General features: G+C 47.5%; 1 protein-coding gene across 1 annotated transcript in view; it reads right to left on the bottom strand.

Annotated features, from left to right (window-relative positions):
* Positions 1-15,373, bottom strand: part of MYLK (myosin light chain kinase) — a 181,474-nt gene extending 166,101 nt beyond the window's left edge. The window contains 2 exon segments of the mRNA XM_055316566.1: positions 10,080-10,247; positions 15,065-15,373. Of these exon segments, the coding sequence (XP_055172541.1) occupies positions 10,080-10,247; positions 15,065-15,094 (198 nt within the window). The 5' untranslated portion in view covers positions 15,095-15,373.
* Between the last annotated feature and the right edge of the window lie 3,109 nt (positions 15,374-18,482).

Raw genomic sequence — 18,482 nt, 5'->3', positions numbered from 1 at the left:
TGATCAGTTGACCATTTTGACCTCTGTCATTAGTTTTTTTTTTTTTTTTTAATGATAGTCACACAGAGAGAGAGAGAGAGAGAGAGGCAGAGACACAGGCAGAGGGAGAAGCAGGCTCCATGCATCGGGAGCCCGACGTGGGACTCGATCCCGGGTCTCCAGGATCCCGCCCTGGGCCAAAGGCAGGCGCTAAACCGCTGCGCCACCCAGGGATCCCTGTCATTACAGTTTTAAATCACGTACTCGAACGTGTTATTTGATCCATCTGTTTTAGATGGTATCTCCTCACTTTGCACTCTGTAAGTGTAAGATGAGGACATTAGTGTCCTTAGAGTTTTCTCGTCCCCTCTTTTCCCGCCTCTACCTTCCATTCACCATTCCTTTACTTCTGGCTTTCCAGAGCTTACAGTTTACTTTCTGTTCTGTAACTATAACTAACACTTTTGAATTTGTCTATGGGTTGATTTTAGAAACAGGACAATCTTTAAAAAAAAAAAAGGATTTTAATTATTTGAGAGAGAGAGAGAGAGCATGTGCATGAGCAGGAGGAGGGGCAGAGGGAGAAGCAGGGAACAGCCCAATGTGGGGCTCAATCCCAGGACCCTGGGATCATGACCTGAGCCAAAGGCAGATGCTGAACTGACTGAGACACCCAGGTATCCCTGCAGGATAATTTTCTTGATGACATTATATTGTATAAATATTTTCTTCAAACATCTGGTGGTGGGCAGCCCAGGTGGCTCCGCGGTTTAGCATGCCCAGGGCATGATCCTGGGGACCCGGGATCGAGTCCCACTCGGGCTCCCTGCATGGAGCCCCTGCTTCTCCCTCTGCCTGGATCTCTGCGCCTCTCTCTCTCTCTCTGTCTCTCATGAATAAATAAGTAAATCTTAACAACAACAAAAAAAAAATCTGGTGGTCTTGAATTAACTATAATCTATAATTGAAGAACCAGTTCCCAAATGTAGCTAGCTGGTGTGGGTTCTCCATCTCTTGGGTTAAGTCCTGTCTCCCCGAATGAGGGGCCCAACCGCACGCTCAGGGCACCTGAGCAGGACACACCTACTGGCAGGCTTCACTTAGAACATCTGGGCCTGGAGCAACTAGACAGACAGCATATCCAACCATTTCATCTGCTGGCAAAGTAAAAAGACATTCTTCTGAAATACTAACATCCATAGAAAGAGCTTTAGTTTTCTCCATATGGATATATTTTTAAAAGATTTTATTTATTTATTCATGAGAGACACAGAGGGGGGGGGCAGAGACACAGGCAGAGGGAGAAGCAGGCTCCATGCAGGGAGCCCGAGTGGGACTCGATCCCAGGTCCCCAGGATCAGGCCCTGGGCTGAAGGCGGCGCTAAACCGCTGAGCCACCCGGGCTGCCCTCCATATGGATATTAAGTAAACATCCTTTAACCACCCTGACCTCTGTCCTACAGCCCACTCCTAGTCTCCATATGCTTCCACCTCACATATGAGGCTCTCACTCCTGCCAAAGCCTCACCCCTCAGATGCAATGGCAGGCAGTGCTGACATAGCCTTCCATGCAACCCCGAGAAAAAAAAATCTCTCACCCCTCACATCCCCTCCCCTGTTCTCAGTACAGCTCTAATTCTCTTTGTAATTCCCTATATGTTCATTTCAATGGCATATCTGGAGGGAGGAGAACCAAAAAAGTCTGTTTAGTCTGACATGTTGAACCAGAAGTGGCCACCTGCTGACAACTGTGGTGGCTCCAGCAACACTTGTCATTTCCTATTCTCCTGCTTCTCCCGTGAATACCATAGGAACTCTGTAACACCTAGGCAGACCACCACCAGCCTCCTTGCCATGAAAATTCCTGAGCCCCCTGGAAAGGACAGCTAGGGAAACTTTGGGAGCACATTCAAGTTTGCTAGATACCAAGATCATCATTCTTCAATGAAAGTGGAAGACAACGATTCTTTCATCAGAGATTACATATTCCTTTGAATGAATCTTATGCCCTAAGTAAATGCTCAAGAATTTAATATCTTATTTCTATTATAAATGGATCAACTATTTTTTGGGGGATCAACTATTTTTAATATATCTTCTGGCTCTAGTCAATGGTTTTTGGAACTGACTTAAATATGAGTGGTCTCGATCAGCCTGCCCAACAGGGATGACAGAAATGTTCCATAATCTGCAGCTTCATGTGGATACAGAGCACTTAAAATGTGAATGGTGTGGCTAAGGAACTTAATCTTAAATTTTATTTAATTTTAATCTTAACCTAAACTGAAATAGCTACATGTGGCTAATGGCTATCCTACTGGATAATACATAGCTTTAGACCTCGGGCAACTCATTCTCACTGAGGACAATGAACAGTAACTGATAAAACTGTAAACTGATAAAAGTAAAAAATGAGTCATACATGTAAGTACTATAGGAATCCAGAGAAGGAATTCATCCAGAGAATGGAGGGTTAGAAAGTTCATGTTTAGATCTATGTGTCAGTGTGAAAAATAAATGCCAAAAGATGTGAAGCAAAAAAGACCAAGTTGCAGATTAGTATACATACATGGGTCCATCTGTATATATAAAAGCAAATGCAGATACACACTTCTATTTGCAAAGAACATTTCTGGAAGGATACCCGAAGTTGACAGTGGTTACCTCTGGAGAGCAGAAGCACAGGTCAAGGCAAGGAACTTGTGTAAACAAGTTGTTTGAATTTTTATTTTACAGATAGTTAAACATTTAAATCATTTTTTTCTCTATAACAAAATTACTTTAGATAATTCACAAATAATACATTTTTAAAAGGCCAAAGCAGACAACTCTTTCCTGTGGTTATTACTCACGAATGATCTTATATGATTATTGGAAATATTCCACATCCTAGGACCATGGCTCTTCTGTACTCTAATAAAATGCTTTAAAAAGAAAGCATCCTTAAGGAGAGTAGCATGGAGGAGGCAAAATTTAATTTGGACTCCTATGCTGGATGAGATGGAGAGGAGGAGAAAGGGCATTCTTGATAAAGGCACAAGAGGAAGGGAAGTGAGCAGGGGTGTGGATGTGTGGGTAAACAGTGAGGGCTCTAAAGGGCCAGACAGAGATTGGATGGGATAAGGAGAGATAAGACCAAATCCCACTTGACTGGGAACTTGACTGGCAAGAGGTCTAGAGCCTTAGACCCTACCATCTTGGTTCTTGGGGGCACCAAACATTTACTGGGCACCCATCAGGTGACAGGCATCATGCTACTCCTAGGGCACAGTGATGAATAAGAAACAGTCACTGAGTTCAAGAAACCAGATGAGACATGTGACAGGAATGGCATCACCTAGTGTGAAAAATACAAGATGTGGGGGCATTTGCCTTCAGCTAAGATCATGATCCCAGGGTCCTGGGATCGAGCCCCACATTGGGCTCCTTGCTCTGTGGGGAGTCTGCTCCTCCCTCTCTCCCTGCTTGTGTTCTATCTCTGTCTCTCAAATAAATAAAATCTTAAAAAAAAAAAAAAAAGAAATACAAGATTTGGACCCAAAAGTACTGCCTCCATCACTTACTGACATAACATTAACAAGTTTTGTAATCATTCTGAGAGCCCAGTTCCTCTATAAAAAAAAAAAATGGGGGCACTTGGGTGGCTCAGTGGTTGAGCATCTGCCTTTGGCTCAGATCATGGTCCCATGGATCTAGGATCGAGTCCCACATTGGGTTCCCTTGGGGGAGCCTGCTTCTCCCTCTGCCTGTGTCCCTATCCCACTCTCTGTGTGTCTCATGAATAAACAAATAAAATATTTTTTTAAAAAAATGGGGATAAGGCTACCTTACCACGAGGATGAAATGACTAAGTTTACATGCCTGACCCCAGAGGGCCCCAACAATGCCACTAGTCTGCCTATCACACCCTGCCCCCATTCCAAACCCCAGATCAACAGGAGATAAAATGCTAATTTACCCTTTCTCCTCAAAAAGTGAAACCAGAACAAAGTCCCCGTTCTGTGTCCTGTGGGCTAAGTGAGCGGGGCTAGGGCTGGCTGTGCTAGAAGGAGGCAGCCAGGAGAGCCAGAGGTGCTGGACAGCCAGGAGCTGATGGCAAAGGCCTCTGGGCAGCGCTCAAGGGCCTCCTGCGAGGCTGGGGGACATTAAGCAGGGGGTGGGACAGTCAGATCCACACTGCAGGAAGAACAAACTGGAGGCAGAGTCAGGAGGCAGGAAACAGGTTTCCCACACCACTGCAAACCCTCCCTCAGTCTCTCTAAACTCCCACAGCACCAGCAATTTGTTGAACTATTTCAAGCCTCTAATTCTACACTGTCCCATCCTACTCTGTTACATACACACATTTTTTTTTCCTCCCAAACTCCCATCAAGAGTTCAGGAGGCACAGGACAAAGCAGATCCTTCACTCGAATTTCTCAAAGTAACCGAGCACTTCTGAGTTAGCAGTGACCTCACCAGGCAGAGGTCAGTGGACACGACCACTGGCTAAGACAGAAACTGGGGACTTACGTGCTCGGGGGTCAGGTCTTCTCCATTCCCTTCCTCCACCCTCTGCAACTTAAATATAAACATGCCTTGATGAGGTGGGGTTGGCCCTTCATTGCGAAGCAGCTTCAGTCAACTCGGAGACCCGGGTCTAGATGGAAGCCTCATTTGGGCTGGAATTCTCAGGAAACACTAGGAAGCATCGGCTCATTCGATTCAGCGCATGCAGCCAGGGCCGCTCACCGTGTTTGCTTTCTCTGATGAGAATGAATTCCAGGGCAGAGGGGAGGAAGTCTCCAGTAATTTCAATATATTTCTCCACCATCTTGCCCCTTTCATATTTGACTCCATGTTGGGGGAACTGGCCTATGGGCACTTCAGCCGCCCCTATAGTAATAAAACAGCTGGAAGAGTTCCCGTCAGCCCCTGGCGTGGTGCAGCCTTGGTTATCTGCGCAAGGAGCCCCCACCCTGGGCTCAGCCAGGCTCGACGGCGATGACACAGTGGAGCATATTCCTCTTCTCACCCTAGCGGCATCCTGCACTGTGGGGGCAGACGACAGAGTCCCACATCTGAGTTTTGTCCACTGTCTTCTTTCCCCAAGCAAACAGCTGCCCCCAACCACTCTGCTCGGGCCTAGCAGGCCTTCTGGCAGGAAGAGGCCCACACAGGCATGGAGTGGGTTCAGGGCCATTTGGCAGACAATTCTGAGATCCCTGCTACTCAGAACATGGGGGATGGTGTGGCTCCAGTGGGCACATCCTTTAGGAAGACAGATCCTGGCTGTGAGGCGGGGGTATAGTCTGATGAAGGAGCGGGGGCTTCTAGAATGTGGGCTCAGGTTGCCTGATCTGGAGATAGGACTGAAGAGATACAGATCCAAGGTTTGATGAGTTCTTGAAAAGATAATCTCCAGTTGAGAGAGCCAAGAAAATTTTTTAAGAGGTAGGCAGCTTTGGCTTAATCAATAGACCCTGATTGAATAGTGGTTTTATAATGACATTATAGAAAATGTCATTAATAGTTAAATGATATTAACTCACCTCCTAACTCCATGTGGTTGACTTCCTCTCATCGATCCTAGACCCTGTCAGTTCAGGCCAGATGGCCAGAGCCAGGGAGGAATGAATTCTTCTAGAATGATTTAATTGTAGGGCCACTAACAACTCAGAATAAGGTACTCTCCTCACTATTGGTCAATTTGGTAAGGGTCTCTCTTTGGTAAGGTTTTTTTTTTCTTTTTCTTTTTCTTTTTCTTTTTCTTTTTTTATTGCAATATAACTTACCTCTGACATTATGTTAGGTTCAGCTACATAACACAATGATTAGATATATGTATATAGTGTGAGATAATCACATTAAATCTAACATCCATCACAACAGTTATAAATTTTTTTCTTGTGATAAGAACTTTGAAGATCTACTCTCTTAGCAACTTTTAAAAATACAGCACAGTATTATTAACTACAGTCACCATTCTATGATATCTCCATGATTTCTTTATTTTATAGCTGAAAGTTTGTACCTTTCTGCCTTTACCCATTTTGCCTACACTCCACCCCCATCTCTAGTAACCAGCATCTGTTCTCTGTATCTATGAATTTGGTTGTTTTTTTAAATCTTTTTTCTTTTCTTTCTTTTTTTTTAGATTCCAAGTAGAGAGATCATACAGTATTTATCTTTCTCTGATCTAAAGGAATTTTTTCATTCTTCTCTATGTCTTCTTCCCTATTTATTCCCATCAATTAAAAAGACAGTATCTCCACTGCATCTCATTGGGTGTTTATCAGTTAGGAACACGTTTTTGTAAAATTTCATGTGTGAATAACTACAGCCAAAGATCCTATTTTAAAAAGTGTTTAAGCTGTAGGATTTTTTTTTTTTGTCTCTTAGTTGCTTGTCATTATGCTCCTTTCACTGCTGTACCATAAACCTGTGCCCACCCCCCACCAATCCTCAATGTTCTGGTTTGTTGCCGCATGTTTTTTGTTTTTTGTTTTTGCCTCATGGTTTTAAATTGGGTGCTGAGCACTAGGTATCATACCTGCATTCAAGGCAGAAAGCAGAGGACAGAACATGAGAGCACCAGTGATTTTTTTTTTTTTAATCATAAACTTCTATAGCCAACTTCAGCCAAAATGGGTCACCGAGCCACCTCTAGCTAGAAAGGAAGCCTCTACAATGGCTCCTAGAGTAGAAAAGATCAAGGATAAAGGGAATTGGTAATGGGTTATGTGTTGGCTGTCCAAAAGGTCTGCCATAAAGTGGAGAAGCCCTAACGGATGTGAGATACTGAGACCTACAGGGCTGAACATCTCATAGTTTGGAGCTTCTCAGATGTGAGCCATAAGAAGCACCTGTGGTCCTACTTTAATGTGACCAAGTCTTCTTGATAGAAAGAGGGGCTTTATGCCTGTGAATATAGGTATAATAAGGAAATGAGGACAGGGCAGCAACAATTTTCTCTCTTTCAGAAATAAAAACAAGAAGTACAAATTTGAACCAACTTTCTAATTACCAGCTTTGGAAGGCAGCAGGAAGCAAACCTTTCTAACTTCCTCACACCCTGGTGTCTGCTGTGTTTCTCTGCAGTGATGGAAAGGTCCTTGTGGTCCCTGTTCAGAAAGAGCTGGGACATCCCAGTACCCTCTACACCAAGCTTTAGGACTCGAGCTGGTGGTGGCACTTTCAAGAGGGCCGTAGATGGAGCTCCTGGGAGCTGCCACAAAGAAGAGAAGGGTTCATGCTTGCTGCAATGAGCACCAGCCTGGGCCTAAGCAGTAGCTTGAAGGGTTAATTTTAGAAATTCATTCATAAGAGATTCTGCAAGAGCCCAGTTAATGAAGAGCTGAGGTCCTGATGTCACTGTGAGGACACCAGGATTGGTTTGGTACAGAATGAGCACCTGGAACAGGATGTGCCCCAGCACCTGGACGGCAAAGTCATGTGGCTGCAGCAATGAAGGGTAACCTGCATTGGAGGAAGAGAACCATGGGCTACACTCAGTGGGTAACCTTGTTTGGAGCTCAATCTTTTGTAACTTGCAACTCCTGCTCAAAGCCCATGTCACTCCAGGTTAACTCCAGCTTGCTTCTCCCTTCTCTGTGGGCATCAGGGCAGGAACACTCCCTGTTCGACTAGTCTCTGGTAGCAAAACAACCGGCATCCTCATTCTAGAATCTTCTAAGGTGACTCTTCCCTACTGCAAAATATCCCTCTGCCCTTTGGTATGGTGATTATACATACTTGCAGCACGCTAGTTTAAGAGCACTTTCTAGGACAGCCTCTCCCTCTGTGTTTCCACTTGCAAAGCTCTCAGATGGAGCCAGATACTCCATCTAAGATCTCTCTGGAACTGTCTTCCTTCTGTGTCTGCTACCCACCAGCATGCTGCCAAGGTGTTGTTCTGCATTAATTTCAGGCAGGTTGGAAGGGGTAAAGTAGCTCCGCAGGCTGACTTTTAAGGAATGCATTCACTTTGACATATAATCCACACGCAACATAGAAAGTCAACTTTCACCAATAGAAGCAAAATGAAATTTTCAAACACAGAATGCTGTACTTTAAAAATGCTACAGTCAACATTGTGAAAGCATTCGACCCACTGAATTGTTTATCTTATGACAGTTAAGTTTATGTTATGTGGATTTTATCTCATTAAAAAACTACTGTATTACTATGCTTTTTAAGGGTATGAAGTGGCTTTACCATTTTCTCCCTCAACTTATTTTCTTTTCACATTCCTGTAGGCCAGAAATACAGAAACCACCAGCTGTTTCTTCTCAGATAAGAAAACCCAGGTCCATAGAAGGTGTGAAACCAACAAGAGGATGACCAACTAACAGAGAACTTAGTTGGCTGATGCCTGGGCCAGTGCTCATTCTACAAGGTTCCAAAGCAAATAACTCCAGGGCATGGTCCCTTCGTGACTTCCAAAGGCAGCAAAGGAAGTAGAAGTACCACTATGCTACAGAGGAAGCTAAGTCCTCTCTTCCTCTCCACATCTGCCAGGATTTAAGAACAGGAATTCATCTGTCAGAGGCAGGAGTGCAGGAAAGAAGGTACTAGAGTCATTTTTGCTAAGCCATTTTTTTCCAGTTCATTTTTTATATATTATCTTTTAAGTATAAAGTCAGTGTTTTATAATAACACACTCACAAAGTGGTCCAGCCACCATCGCTGTCTCATCCCAGAACATCTCCATCAACCCCAGTAGGAACCCTCTGCCCATTAGCAGTCCCTGCTGCTCCTCCCTGGCTCCCGGCAACCACAAATCTACGATCGCTTTGCCTATTCATGTGGCCTCTTGTGCCTGGCTGCTCTCACTTAGCAGGATCTTCTCCAGCGTGCATTCACACTGCAGCATGGATCTTCAGGTCGCTCCCTTTCCTGGAGTAAGCCAAAGCTAAGTCCCCAGGGATTCTTTCCCTGCTTCTTTCCTGCTGGCTGCCAGGATGTGGGGGTGACCGTCAGGGCAACAGAAGAGAGCCTTCATTCTGGCAGGGCCCAGAAAGAAGAAACAGACTCGTCCAGCAGCGTCACCAACATTCCCCACGATCCTCTTCAAGGGGAACGTGTGACAAGGACGATGATGTCCGACTCACCGGCAAAGAGTCTTAACTATGGGACCGCATGGGGCGCACATCACAAGCGGCCTATGCACTCTCCAGATGGCAAGGGCCATCCTACACAAGGCCAAGCCTGGTGCTGGAACAAAGGTAAGGCCCAGTGTCACTTGGGATGAGTGACATGCTTGCCCCCTTTCTTCTACAAGAGTGGAGGGGCCCCTTAAACTGTAGATTCATAACACAACCTATGAATTTCTCATCACCTCAGCTGTCTTTTTGCTCAGGTCAAAGGCTTCTAGCCTCTCAGGTGTTTCCTGGGGTGGGTTCCCCATGTTTAACTCAGGACAGATAATACCCGCCAATGTCCCGGACTCCCACGTGCATCTCCCCATCAAGCTGATGATGTGACTTCCTGGCGGCCTGAGCCAGCAGTGTCACAAGTCTCCCCACTGGGGCATAACCTTAGTATTCTTACAGCGGTTCGTCAATGTCCCTGTCATCGTTTTCTCCGTTCTAGCACAGGGCGGACAAAGGAATTACCATGCCTAATTTGCAGAAAAGGAAATGGAGCCCCAGTGGAGCAAAGGACCAGTATTCATTAGCACAAGGGACTCCATCTCCCACCCGGATGCTCTGGATGCACCAAGCAGACAAATGAGAGGCTATTTCACAAAACGCTCCTTTGAGGGAGGAAGTGAAAGAAAATTTACAGTCTGTTCTCAACTGTCCAGATTTGAGGACACATATTTCAACCCAAGCTGCATGGTTCCTGCCACCAGCCCTGGTCATCAGCCACGCTTAGGTAGCACATACCCAGAACATGCCCTACGTTAACAGTAAAACGTCCCAGCATCCCTTCCCAACCCAGACCAACGCCAACCATAAATCAAACAAGTTGTGTAAACTGAGAGACATTCACTTGATGTGTGGGTGCGGAGAAAACCAGGCTTCCACAAGCTCCAACCTCCTGGGGCATGGGCCGGGGAAGCGGTGACGACCCTGCCCCATCTCCTCTCCGACCTCCCCTCCAGCCACGCTTCTTACCCTCCCTTCAAACTTGGCGGTGGCTCCTTCTCTGATGCAGAGGTTCCGAGGGGGCAAAATGAAAGCAGGGGCCTCTGTCGGGGGTGCAGACCCGACCCTCGAGTGATCCACATTGACGGAGGTTTTAGAAGCCTGTGTCAAGGCGGCCAGCTTCACATCCCCCATGGTCTGCAAACAGGAAGGAAGACCAGGTCAGATGAGACAAAGTGCAGCCCCTCATCCCTGTGCATGGCCAGTGGGTGCCCCATCAGGTCAGGGCTGGCCTGGAGCTCCTCTCTGGGAATGAGAGGCTCTGTGTCCTCCACATGCAAGGCTGCCAGGGTGAGGCTCAGCCCACCCCAGCACCAGCACCAGCACAGGGCCACACACCTGCCTCTCCTACACCCTACAGAGAACTTCGAAGAAAGGGCAGCTAGGGACACCTGGGTGGCTCAGGGGTTGAGCGTCTGTCTTTGGCTCAGGTCATGATCCTGGGGTTGTGGGATCGAGTCCCATATCGGGCTCCCTGCAGGGAGCCTTCTTCTCCCTCTGCCTGTGTCTCTGCCTTTCTCTCTGTGTGTCTCTCATGAATAAATAAAGTCTTAAAAGGAAAGGGGGCAGCTGGAGCAAGAATGGAGGGACCAGCTGATCTCAGCCCTTCTACAGCTGACATCTAAAGTCAGTATTTAATAATCACTGGCTCTTCAGGATCAACATGTAAACCAGGCACTCACAACAGAAAGTAAAAGCTGCTTTTGCCTGAACCATGAGAGGTCACAGGCTAAAGAAAAACAGGATCCATCTTCCCAGAAAGGAAAGAGTTGGGGTTAAAACAGCAAGGATCCTGACTGAGGTGAGGAGAGGTGAGAGCGAGCAGATGAATGAGGGAAGGAAGTGGGTCTTGGGAGGACATCCCACTTCTGGGGACCAGATGGTGGAAAGCCTCGCAGGTCACAGAACGTGGCGGGGTGGGTGGGGGGCGTTCTAAGATTATTCAGGCTAATTTCTCCATTTGCCACTGAGGCCCGGAGAGGGTAAGTCACTAGCCCAAAGAGACAGAGCAAAATGATGGCATCACTGGCAAGAATACCTCAGGCTCCCGGCTCCTGGCACAGGGCCCAGTCAGGCCTGGACAGGATGTCGGTGGGGGCTGGCAGGTTAGCTGGAGCAAAGGGACTTCCTTGGGATTGATTCCAGAAGTGGAATTAGCAACAGGTGCGAATCTGAGTTCTTGGTGGTAAGCAGCAGAACAGACTGGCTGTCATAAACAGAGAAGGGATTTGTTGGAAAGATGGAGAAGGAAGGGCTCCCCACGTCCACAGGAAAGAATGGAGGACAAGGCTGGGAAAACGGGCAGTGGTTGAGAGAAGCCAGGGAGGGGGCGGGGAAGGGGTGATCAGACCCCAGGTAGTCGCTGGACGCCCACAGCCACCACCGGGAGGACAGCTCAAGTACCCCTGCTCTAGGTTCCAAGCCAGGTGGGAGCCTCAGCAGGCTGGGACAGCTCCAGATTGGGGACCGCATCTCACTGGCCATGGAACAGTGGTGTCAGGGGCATGTAATTAGTTTGTTGAAATTTCTAACATCTAATAAAAATAAAGTAGGGATATGCCTTTTGAAGCTGAAGCTCAAGTAACAGAGAGCCAGCTTTGTTTATAACAGAGCACATCCTCTGCTTGACAAACCCAGCTTTCTCTTTTGCCAATAAGGTATTAGCTGCGCAAACAAAATCCTTTCCAAATGATAAGCCTCACAGGTTCACAGCGGTAGATGACAATATAAGCAAAACTTCTGTAGCACTTAGCCTCCACCAGAAACTGTTCTAAGCACTTTTGAATAACAGCTCATTTGCTCCTCATATAAACACTATGAGATGGATAATCCCATCATCCCCATTTTATGGATTAGGCATGGCAAGATTAAGAAATTTGCCCAAGGTCGTGGCATTTAGTAGGGGCCAGGACTGGCACTTGGACCCAAGAGCTCCTACTCTTAACCACAGGCCCTCTTACCCCCTTGGATGTGGTTAGAGATGGCTGGTGGAGAGAGGGGTCTGAGGTTGGGGTAGCAAGTGAGAGAGCTACTAGCATATACATATAAAATTAAGGTTTTCTGCATGTCAAAATATACCATCAACAACATTGAAAGACAGATGGGATAAAGCGTTTGCAACAAAAACAAAGGACTGAATACTTTACATCTGAGAAGGAAATGGCCCCACAGATAAATGGGCAGAGGCTATGACTCAGGCAGGTCACAGAAGGCAGACAAATGGCCACTGAAACAAACGGACATGGCCTGACCTCAGTGAGAATCCAAGAGCGCAAATTAAGAACAAGCTATTGTCTTTCTTAAAAAACTGACCACACTGACATTTAAAAGGCAAGATGACATAAGAGTGCGGCAAGATGACATAAGAGGCGGCACAGTCACACCCTCCTAGGGGGGCATATAAATTGCCAAATTGTTTTCCGGAGAGATGGCATCAAAGAGATCCTTAAAAAAAAAAAAAAAAAAGGTCCACTTCTCCTCCCAGAAATCTTACATTTAGCAATACTGGGAAAGAATCAGAGATGAAGCATAAAATTCATCTCTAGGAATGCTAATCACATTATTTATAGCAGAAGAAACTGAAAAATAACCCCATGAAGTAGAAACAGAAATGAAGGGCAGCCCCGGTGGCTCAGTGGTTTAGCGCTGCCTTCGGCCCACGGTGTGATCCTGGAGACCTGGGATCGAGTCCCACGTTGGGCTCCCTGCAAGGAGCCTGCTTCTCCCTCTGCCTGTGTCTCTGCCTCTCTCTCTCTCTCTGTGTCTCTCATGAATAAATAAAATCTTTTTTAAAAAAGAAAAGAAACAGAAAGGAAGACCCAATTAAGTATCTAACAGTGAGAACTGGCTGCAAACAGTGCAATATCATGTATGAGTGAATGTTTACAAGGAAAAATAATGATAGTAACTGAATGATCTAGGAGTTTTAAACTCAAAATAAATTTTGTTATAGAATACTTCTTTCATACAGACATACAGAAAAGCAGGAAGAATGATAAAATGAGCACCTCAAATGCCTATCACCTAACTTCAATAATTAACACCTATCTGGTCCAGCAGCACCACCCAAGGGGGCAGCCCCCACAGTCCAGCAAGGCCGCTCTGACTGTGCTCGTTTCACAAATGAGGACACCGAAGCTCAGAAATAAAACCTGTCCAAGGTCACAGAGCTAAGAAATAGAAACCAAAACCACACCTGACCTCAGTCATACCCTCGAGAGAGAGCTCCTGGAGCATCCCATGACCCAGACGAGGCATTTCCTGCTGTCCCCAGTAAAGGGACATAAAATAGGCAGAGAGTGGGGAGTATTGCCTCCCCTTCTGCTCCTAGGCCTGGCTTTGAAAGACACAAGACGGCCTCTTCCCATCCTCCCTGCTTTCTGGGAAGCTAAAAACGAGGAGTGGTGACATCAGGTTCAGGACCCTCTCCACATATTATCCTCATCCAAGATCTTCTGAGGTCTCTATTTTTTTAAATATTTTATTTATTTATTCATGGGAGACAGAGAGAGAGAGAGAGGCAGAGACACAGGCAGAGGGAGAAGCAGGCTCCACGCAGGGAGCCCGACGTGGGACTCGATCCCGGGTCCCCAGGATCACGCCCTGAGCTGCAGGCGGCACTAAACCGCTGCACCACCAGAGCTGCCCCTTCTGAGGTCTCTAAATCTCCTGAAGGCCCGGATGCTATCATCAACAAAACATCAAAACACAGAAGCCTATCCCAATGGGAGGTCTGGCTTCATGGTTAGAAAAGGAACAGGCAAGTCCTTCTCCCTAGCCAAGAGACATCCAGTCCCCCACAAGGTGGTTGCAGGGGATAGTTACTTAACCATCAGGCGAACAGGGGCAGGGCCCAGTCCCAGGCTGGCCAGACACACCAAACAGCTTCGTTCAGCCCATCGCCCCACCCACTGCCACCAGCAGCATAAACAGAGTTTGTCCACATTGACAAGTAATGGTTAAGGACATAACTGGGATGTTCTATCAAAAAAATAATACTAAATCAGGGGTGCCTGGCTGGCTTTAGTCAGCAGAGCATGTGACTCTCCATCTTGGGGTTGTGAGTTCAAACCCCCATACCGGGCATAGAGAGCACTTAAAAAACAAAACCTTTAAAATAACAACAGTAAATCAAACCAACCATCCTTATTCCCTTCTACTGTCTCGTCCAGCCTGCTAACCACATTCCAGTCGAGAACACCAGAGGGGCTGGGTAACTTTTGCCATAATTTCTCTACTGGCAGAGCAGTGCTCAGTGGCTGGAAACACACCCAGCTGGGGGGTTCGTTCAATACCAGTTAAATGAAGATCAAAGGACAGAGAATTAAGTGGAAAAAAAAAAAAAGGAGGGAGTCAAAGAGAACTGGATGAAGGCCCCCCCTCCCCCCATGCTCAGGCCAAAGCTCACCTCCAAAGTTTTCACGAGTAACATAATTCGTTAACCATCCAAAGCAGCACTAAGTTAACTTGACTTTAATTTGATCAAAAGCACTTTAAATTGTTTCTTGAACCCAGAAAAGAACAGTTTTCTACTATGGCCAAAAGAGAGTGAACTGCGGCAGAAAGACCCAGAAGAAGTGTTAAAGCTTCGGGACGAAGTTATACAGCAGAACAAGTTCTGAGAAACCAGCTGTCTGCCCTCTTCGCTCCCTCCCCAGAGCGCATTTAAAACGATCCGGTCTTTAAGCAGCTGCCCTGCAGCAGGGCATCCTGGCAATAGCTGCACCTACCCTACAGGTGGGGCCGGGCTCCCAGCAGCCTCTACACCGAGCTGGCAGAGGGGCCAGCAAACACCCAGTGCAGGGGCCCCAGGTGCCCCTGGCCTGCAGTCAGCTCCCGACCACGGCCCTACTCGCTCCCAGTCCCGCAGGAGCCGCTCCTGGGCTGTGGGCTGTGCCAGGTGGCCTGGCTGGGACCACGGGGGCCAACAGTGGGCCAGGGCCGCCGTGCCTTACCGTGGCCTCCTCCCCGGGCAGTTCTCCCATGAGTCGGACGCGTGGGCAGCTCCCCCGCGGGACCGGAGAAGGAAGGCGGCCCAGGGGAGCCGGACACTGCGCGGCCCAGGGCTCGACTCCAAGCCAAGGGGCGGCCGCTGCCTCTGCGCGCAGATGTTGCAACTCGCCTTCGGCCAGGCAGCCAACTTCGCTCGGTTCTGGAGATCTGTTGTTCTAATCCGCCCAGCTGGGGTGACCTTTGAAACCCTGGCTGCCAGCTGTAGAGGCGCTCAGTGGAGTCCCGGGGAGACCAGGAGGGGAAGCTCACAGGTCTCTACTCGTTCGGAGCTGCTGATTCCAATCTCAGTGTGGAGCAAAGGGAGGATGCTGCCAAGTGGAGAGCTGAACCCTTGGGGGGGGGGGGAAGCTGGGCACACCCCCAGCTCCACATCTGGCCTGGAACGTCACTCACCCCTTGGCACATCTGGCACGGGATTACCACATAGGGCTCATGGGGATGTGAGCCTCCTGAGACCCAGCTCTTTCCTCCTTAAGCTGAAGAAGTCCTGCTGATGATCCCTGGAGTGGGAGGCAAGCCCAGAGAACAGACGGACGGGGAACTCCCATGCTGCAATCGTCGTCGGGAATCCGGGCTGAGATCTGACCCAGGCTCCAAGCATTCATGTCACACAGGGCCTGGTGGGGCTCGTTCTGGCCCCCGGGGAGCTTCAGGACTGGTCCTTGGTGCATACTACTGAGGCACGGTAGCAGGTGATGCCGGCCCAGTCCTCCTCCAGGGGACCGAAGGATTGCTCTAGCTGCACAAGGATCTCTCATCCTATGCGGCTCATGCCACGGGACAAACTGCAGATGCCTGAATCATGAATGACAAGGCTTTAAAGCCTTTCCGTTTGGCTCCTTGAATAACTGGTATTTTTGTGACACCCAGGTAGCCCCTTACCCTCTGGCTCAGCAGTTCTCAAGTTTTTGGTCACAGAGCCCCTTTATGCTCCTAAGAATCAGTGAGGATTCCAAAGAGCTTTTGTTTGAGAGTGACTGCTAACAGTATTTACTGTATTCAAAATTAAAACTAGTAATTTACTCAAAAACATTAATAAGCCCATTTGATGTTCACATAACACTTTTCAAGGAAAAAGATTTTTCAAAGCAAAAAACAGTTTAGTAAGAAGAATTGTTCATTTTTGCAAATTCCTGTAATGTCTGGCTAACAGAAGACAGCTAGATTTTCATATCTGCTTCTATATTCAGTCTACTGTGATACCACTGCATTTGCAGCTGCTGGAAAGCTCCACTTGAGAGAGAAAGAGGGTGAAAAAGGTCAACGCCATCTTATTACAAAGATGATCTGGACTTCTGGGCCCCTGAACGAGTCTCAGGGATCCCAAGGATCCCCTGGGGGCCCACTTTGAGAACTGTTGCTTTAACCCAGCCCCCTAGCCTCCCCATCACCATCTGCTCTCCTGTCTGTCCTCCTAAAAATGCACAACCAGAAAGGGAAAAGTGGTTATACAGGATAGTGGTGTGTGGTTCTGAGGAATGGGGGAGGAGGAGGGTGAATTGATATCTAATTTGGTTCCATGTTTTCTTCCAAAGAGAACGGCTCAACAAACGTGCGCCGGAGACATCTGAAGCTGAAACAGATACTGCAACACTACACATAGACCTCTGGCCCCACTTGAGAGAGGATAGGTTGGTCCCATTAGCAGCATGCATCAAATCTCTTCCATCCTATCCTCTCTGTCTCAAAGATCAGAGTTGACAGTCTTGTAGTTGTGTGGTTCTAAGATTCACGTCTGCCCCCCTCCCCCCACTGGAGCACAAACTCTACTGGGTCAAGATCCCGTGTGTTCCACTAACTGCTGTATCCCCAATGCCTACAGTACTTAAAATACCTTTAAGTCAACTAAGCCCTTGGCCAAGACTGAATATCAATCCCAGACCTCTGGAAGCCATGGTAGATACTTGAATATTTTATGGCTAATAAAGGAAGACATCAATCTAAACAACAATGCTGCTTACCAATGAGGAATGGAGGTAAATTCGGATCTAAGACTTCTTACAGGGAGGTATCCGGTGGTGGCAACATGACTGGAAAGTCATTTTGAACTGGACAGAACCAAGGACTATGACGTGGACAAAAACGTGGGAGGCATGCCTATCAAACCTGTGGATTACACTACGCGAGTAGGAACAACTAACATGCTCAACATAGCTCACGTGTTAAATACAGCCATGAGAGGTCAGCAAAACGGACCAGTTTGAGAGGAAACTTCAATGAACAATTTTCAAATTGAATACTTAGGCTTGGGAGCAAAAATGGGGGCGCCTGGGTGGTGCAGCTGGTTGAGCATCTGACTCTTGGTTTCCGCTCAGGTCATGACATCAGCGTCATGAGATAGAGGCCCCATCTTGTGGTCTGTGCTCAGCACAGAGTCTGCTTGAGACTCTCCATCAAATAATAAATCTAAACCAAACCAAACCAACACAACTATCCAAGTACACAATGGCTAATTGGAAACCTGCACATAGACCTCTGGCCCCACAGAGGATAGGTTGGTCCCATTAGCAGCATGCATCAAATCTCTTCCGTCCTCTCCTCTCTGTCTGAAAGATCATAGTTGACAGTCACATAGTTGTGTGGTTCTAAGATTCACATCTGCCCCACCCCCACCCCCACTGGAGCACAAACTCTACTGGGTCAAGATCCTGTGTGTTCCACTAACTGCTGTATCCCCAATGCCTACAGTACTCATGAGCACGTGATAAGTTCTCAACAAGTACTCGTGGAATACATGAACAGAAAGTTGGGCTAAAAAAGTATTGGGGAAAAAAAAATAAAACCTCTCCCAAATTATGACACCATTTAACTTTATTGTATAGGGAATGCTAAGAACATTGGAGAGTGGATGTAGGGAAATAAGTGGGCGAACAGGTCACTACGATTAAAAAAATCTACTCCTCCGGAGTCTATAGGTATTTGGTCCAGACGCATGGGTGCCAGTCTGGCTTTAAACCAGGCATGTGACTCGTGCATCCTTTCTACTCTGCTTCTCAGTCTTCCAGGGTGTGAAATGGGGATGATGATGTCCTGCCTTGGAACCTTGGGTAGACTGAGTTTCCCGCCGGCATTTCCAAGCAACTTGGATCCAGGTCCCCATCTTCCCAAGGGAAAGCACTCAGTGCAAACCCTGTCTGAGCTATTCCCTGGGCCACCAGGCCGACTCTTCCCTCCCCTGGGCTTCCCAGGCCTTTTCTCTAAAAAAGCACGTGAAAGGAGGGGCTGGGGTTCTGCAGGCAGATGAGCTGCTCACGTCAGCCTGGCCACATCAGCAGAGCAGCAGACCACAGGCGGGAGGAAGATGCCGGCTCAGCGACACCACTCTGAGTGCCCACATCTTTGGCAGAAAGTTATTTTTAA

The sequence above is a fragment of the Nyctereutes procyonoides genome, unplaced genomic scaffold, assembly GCF_905146905.1.
Source record: "Nyctereutes procyonoides isolate TBG_1078 unplaced genomic scaffold, NYPRO_anot_genome, whole genome shotgun sequence".
Classification (NCBI taxonomy): Eukaryota; Metazoa; Chordata; class Mammalia; order Carnivora; family Canidae; genus Nyctereutes; species Nyctereutes procyonoides.
Note: the sequence above shows the minus strand (reverse complement) of the source record. Positions and strands in the feature narration are given on the sequence as shown.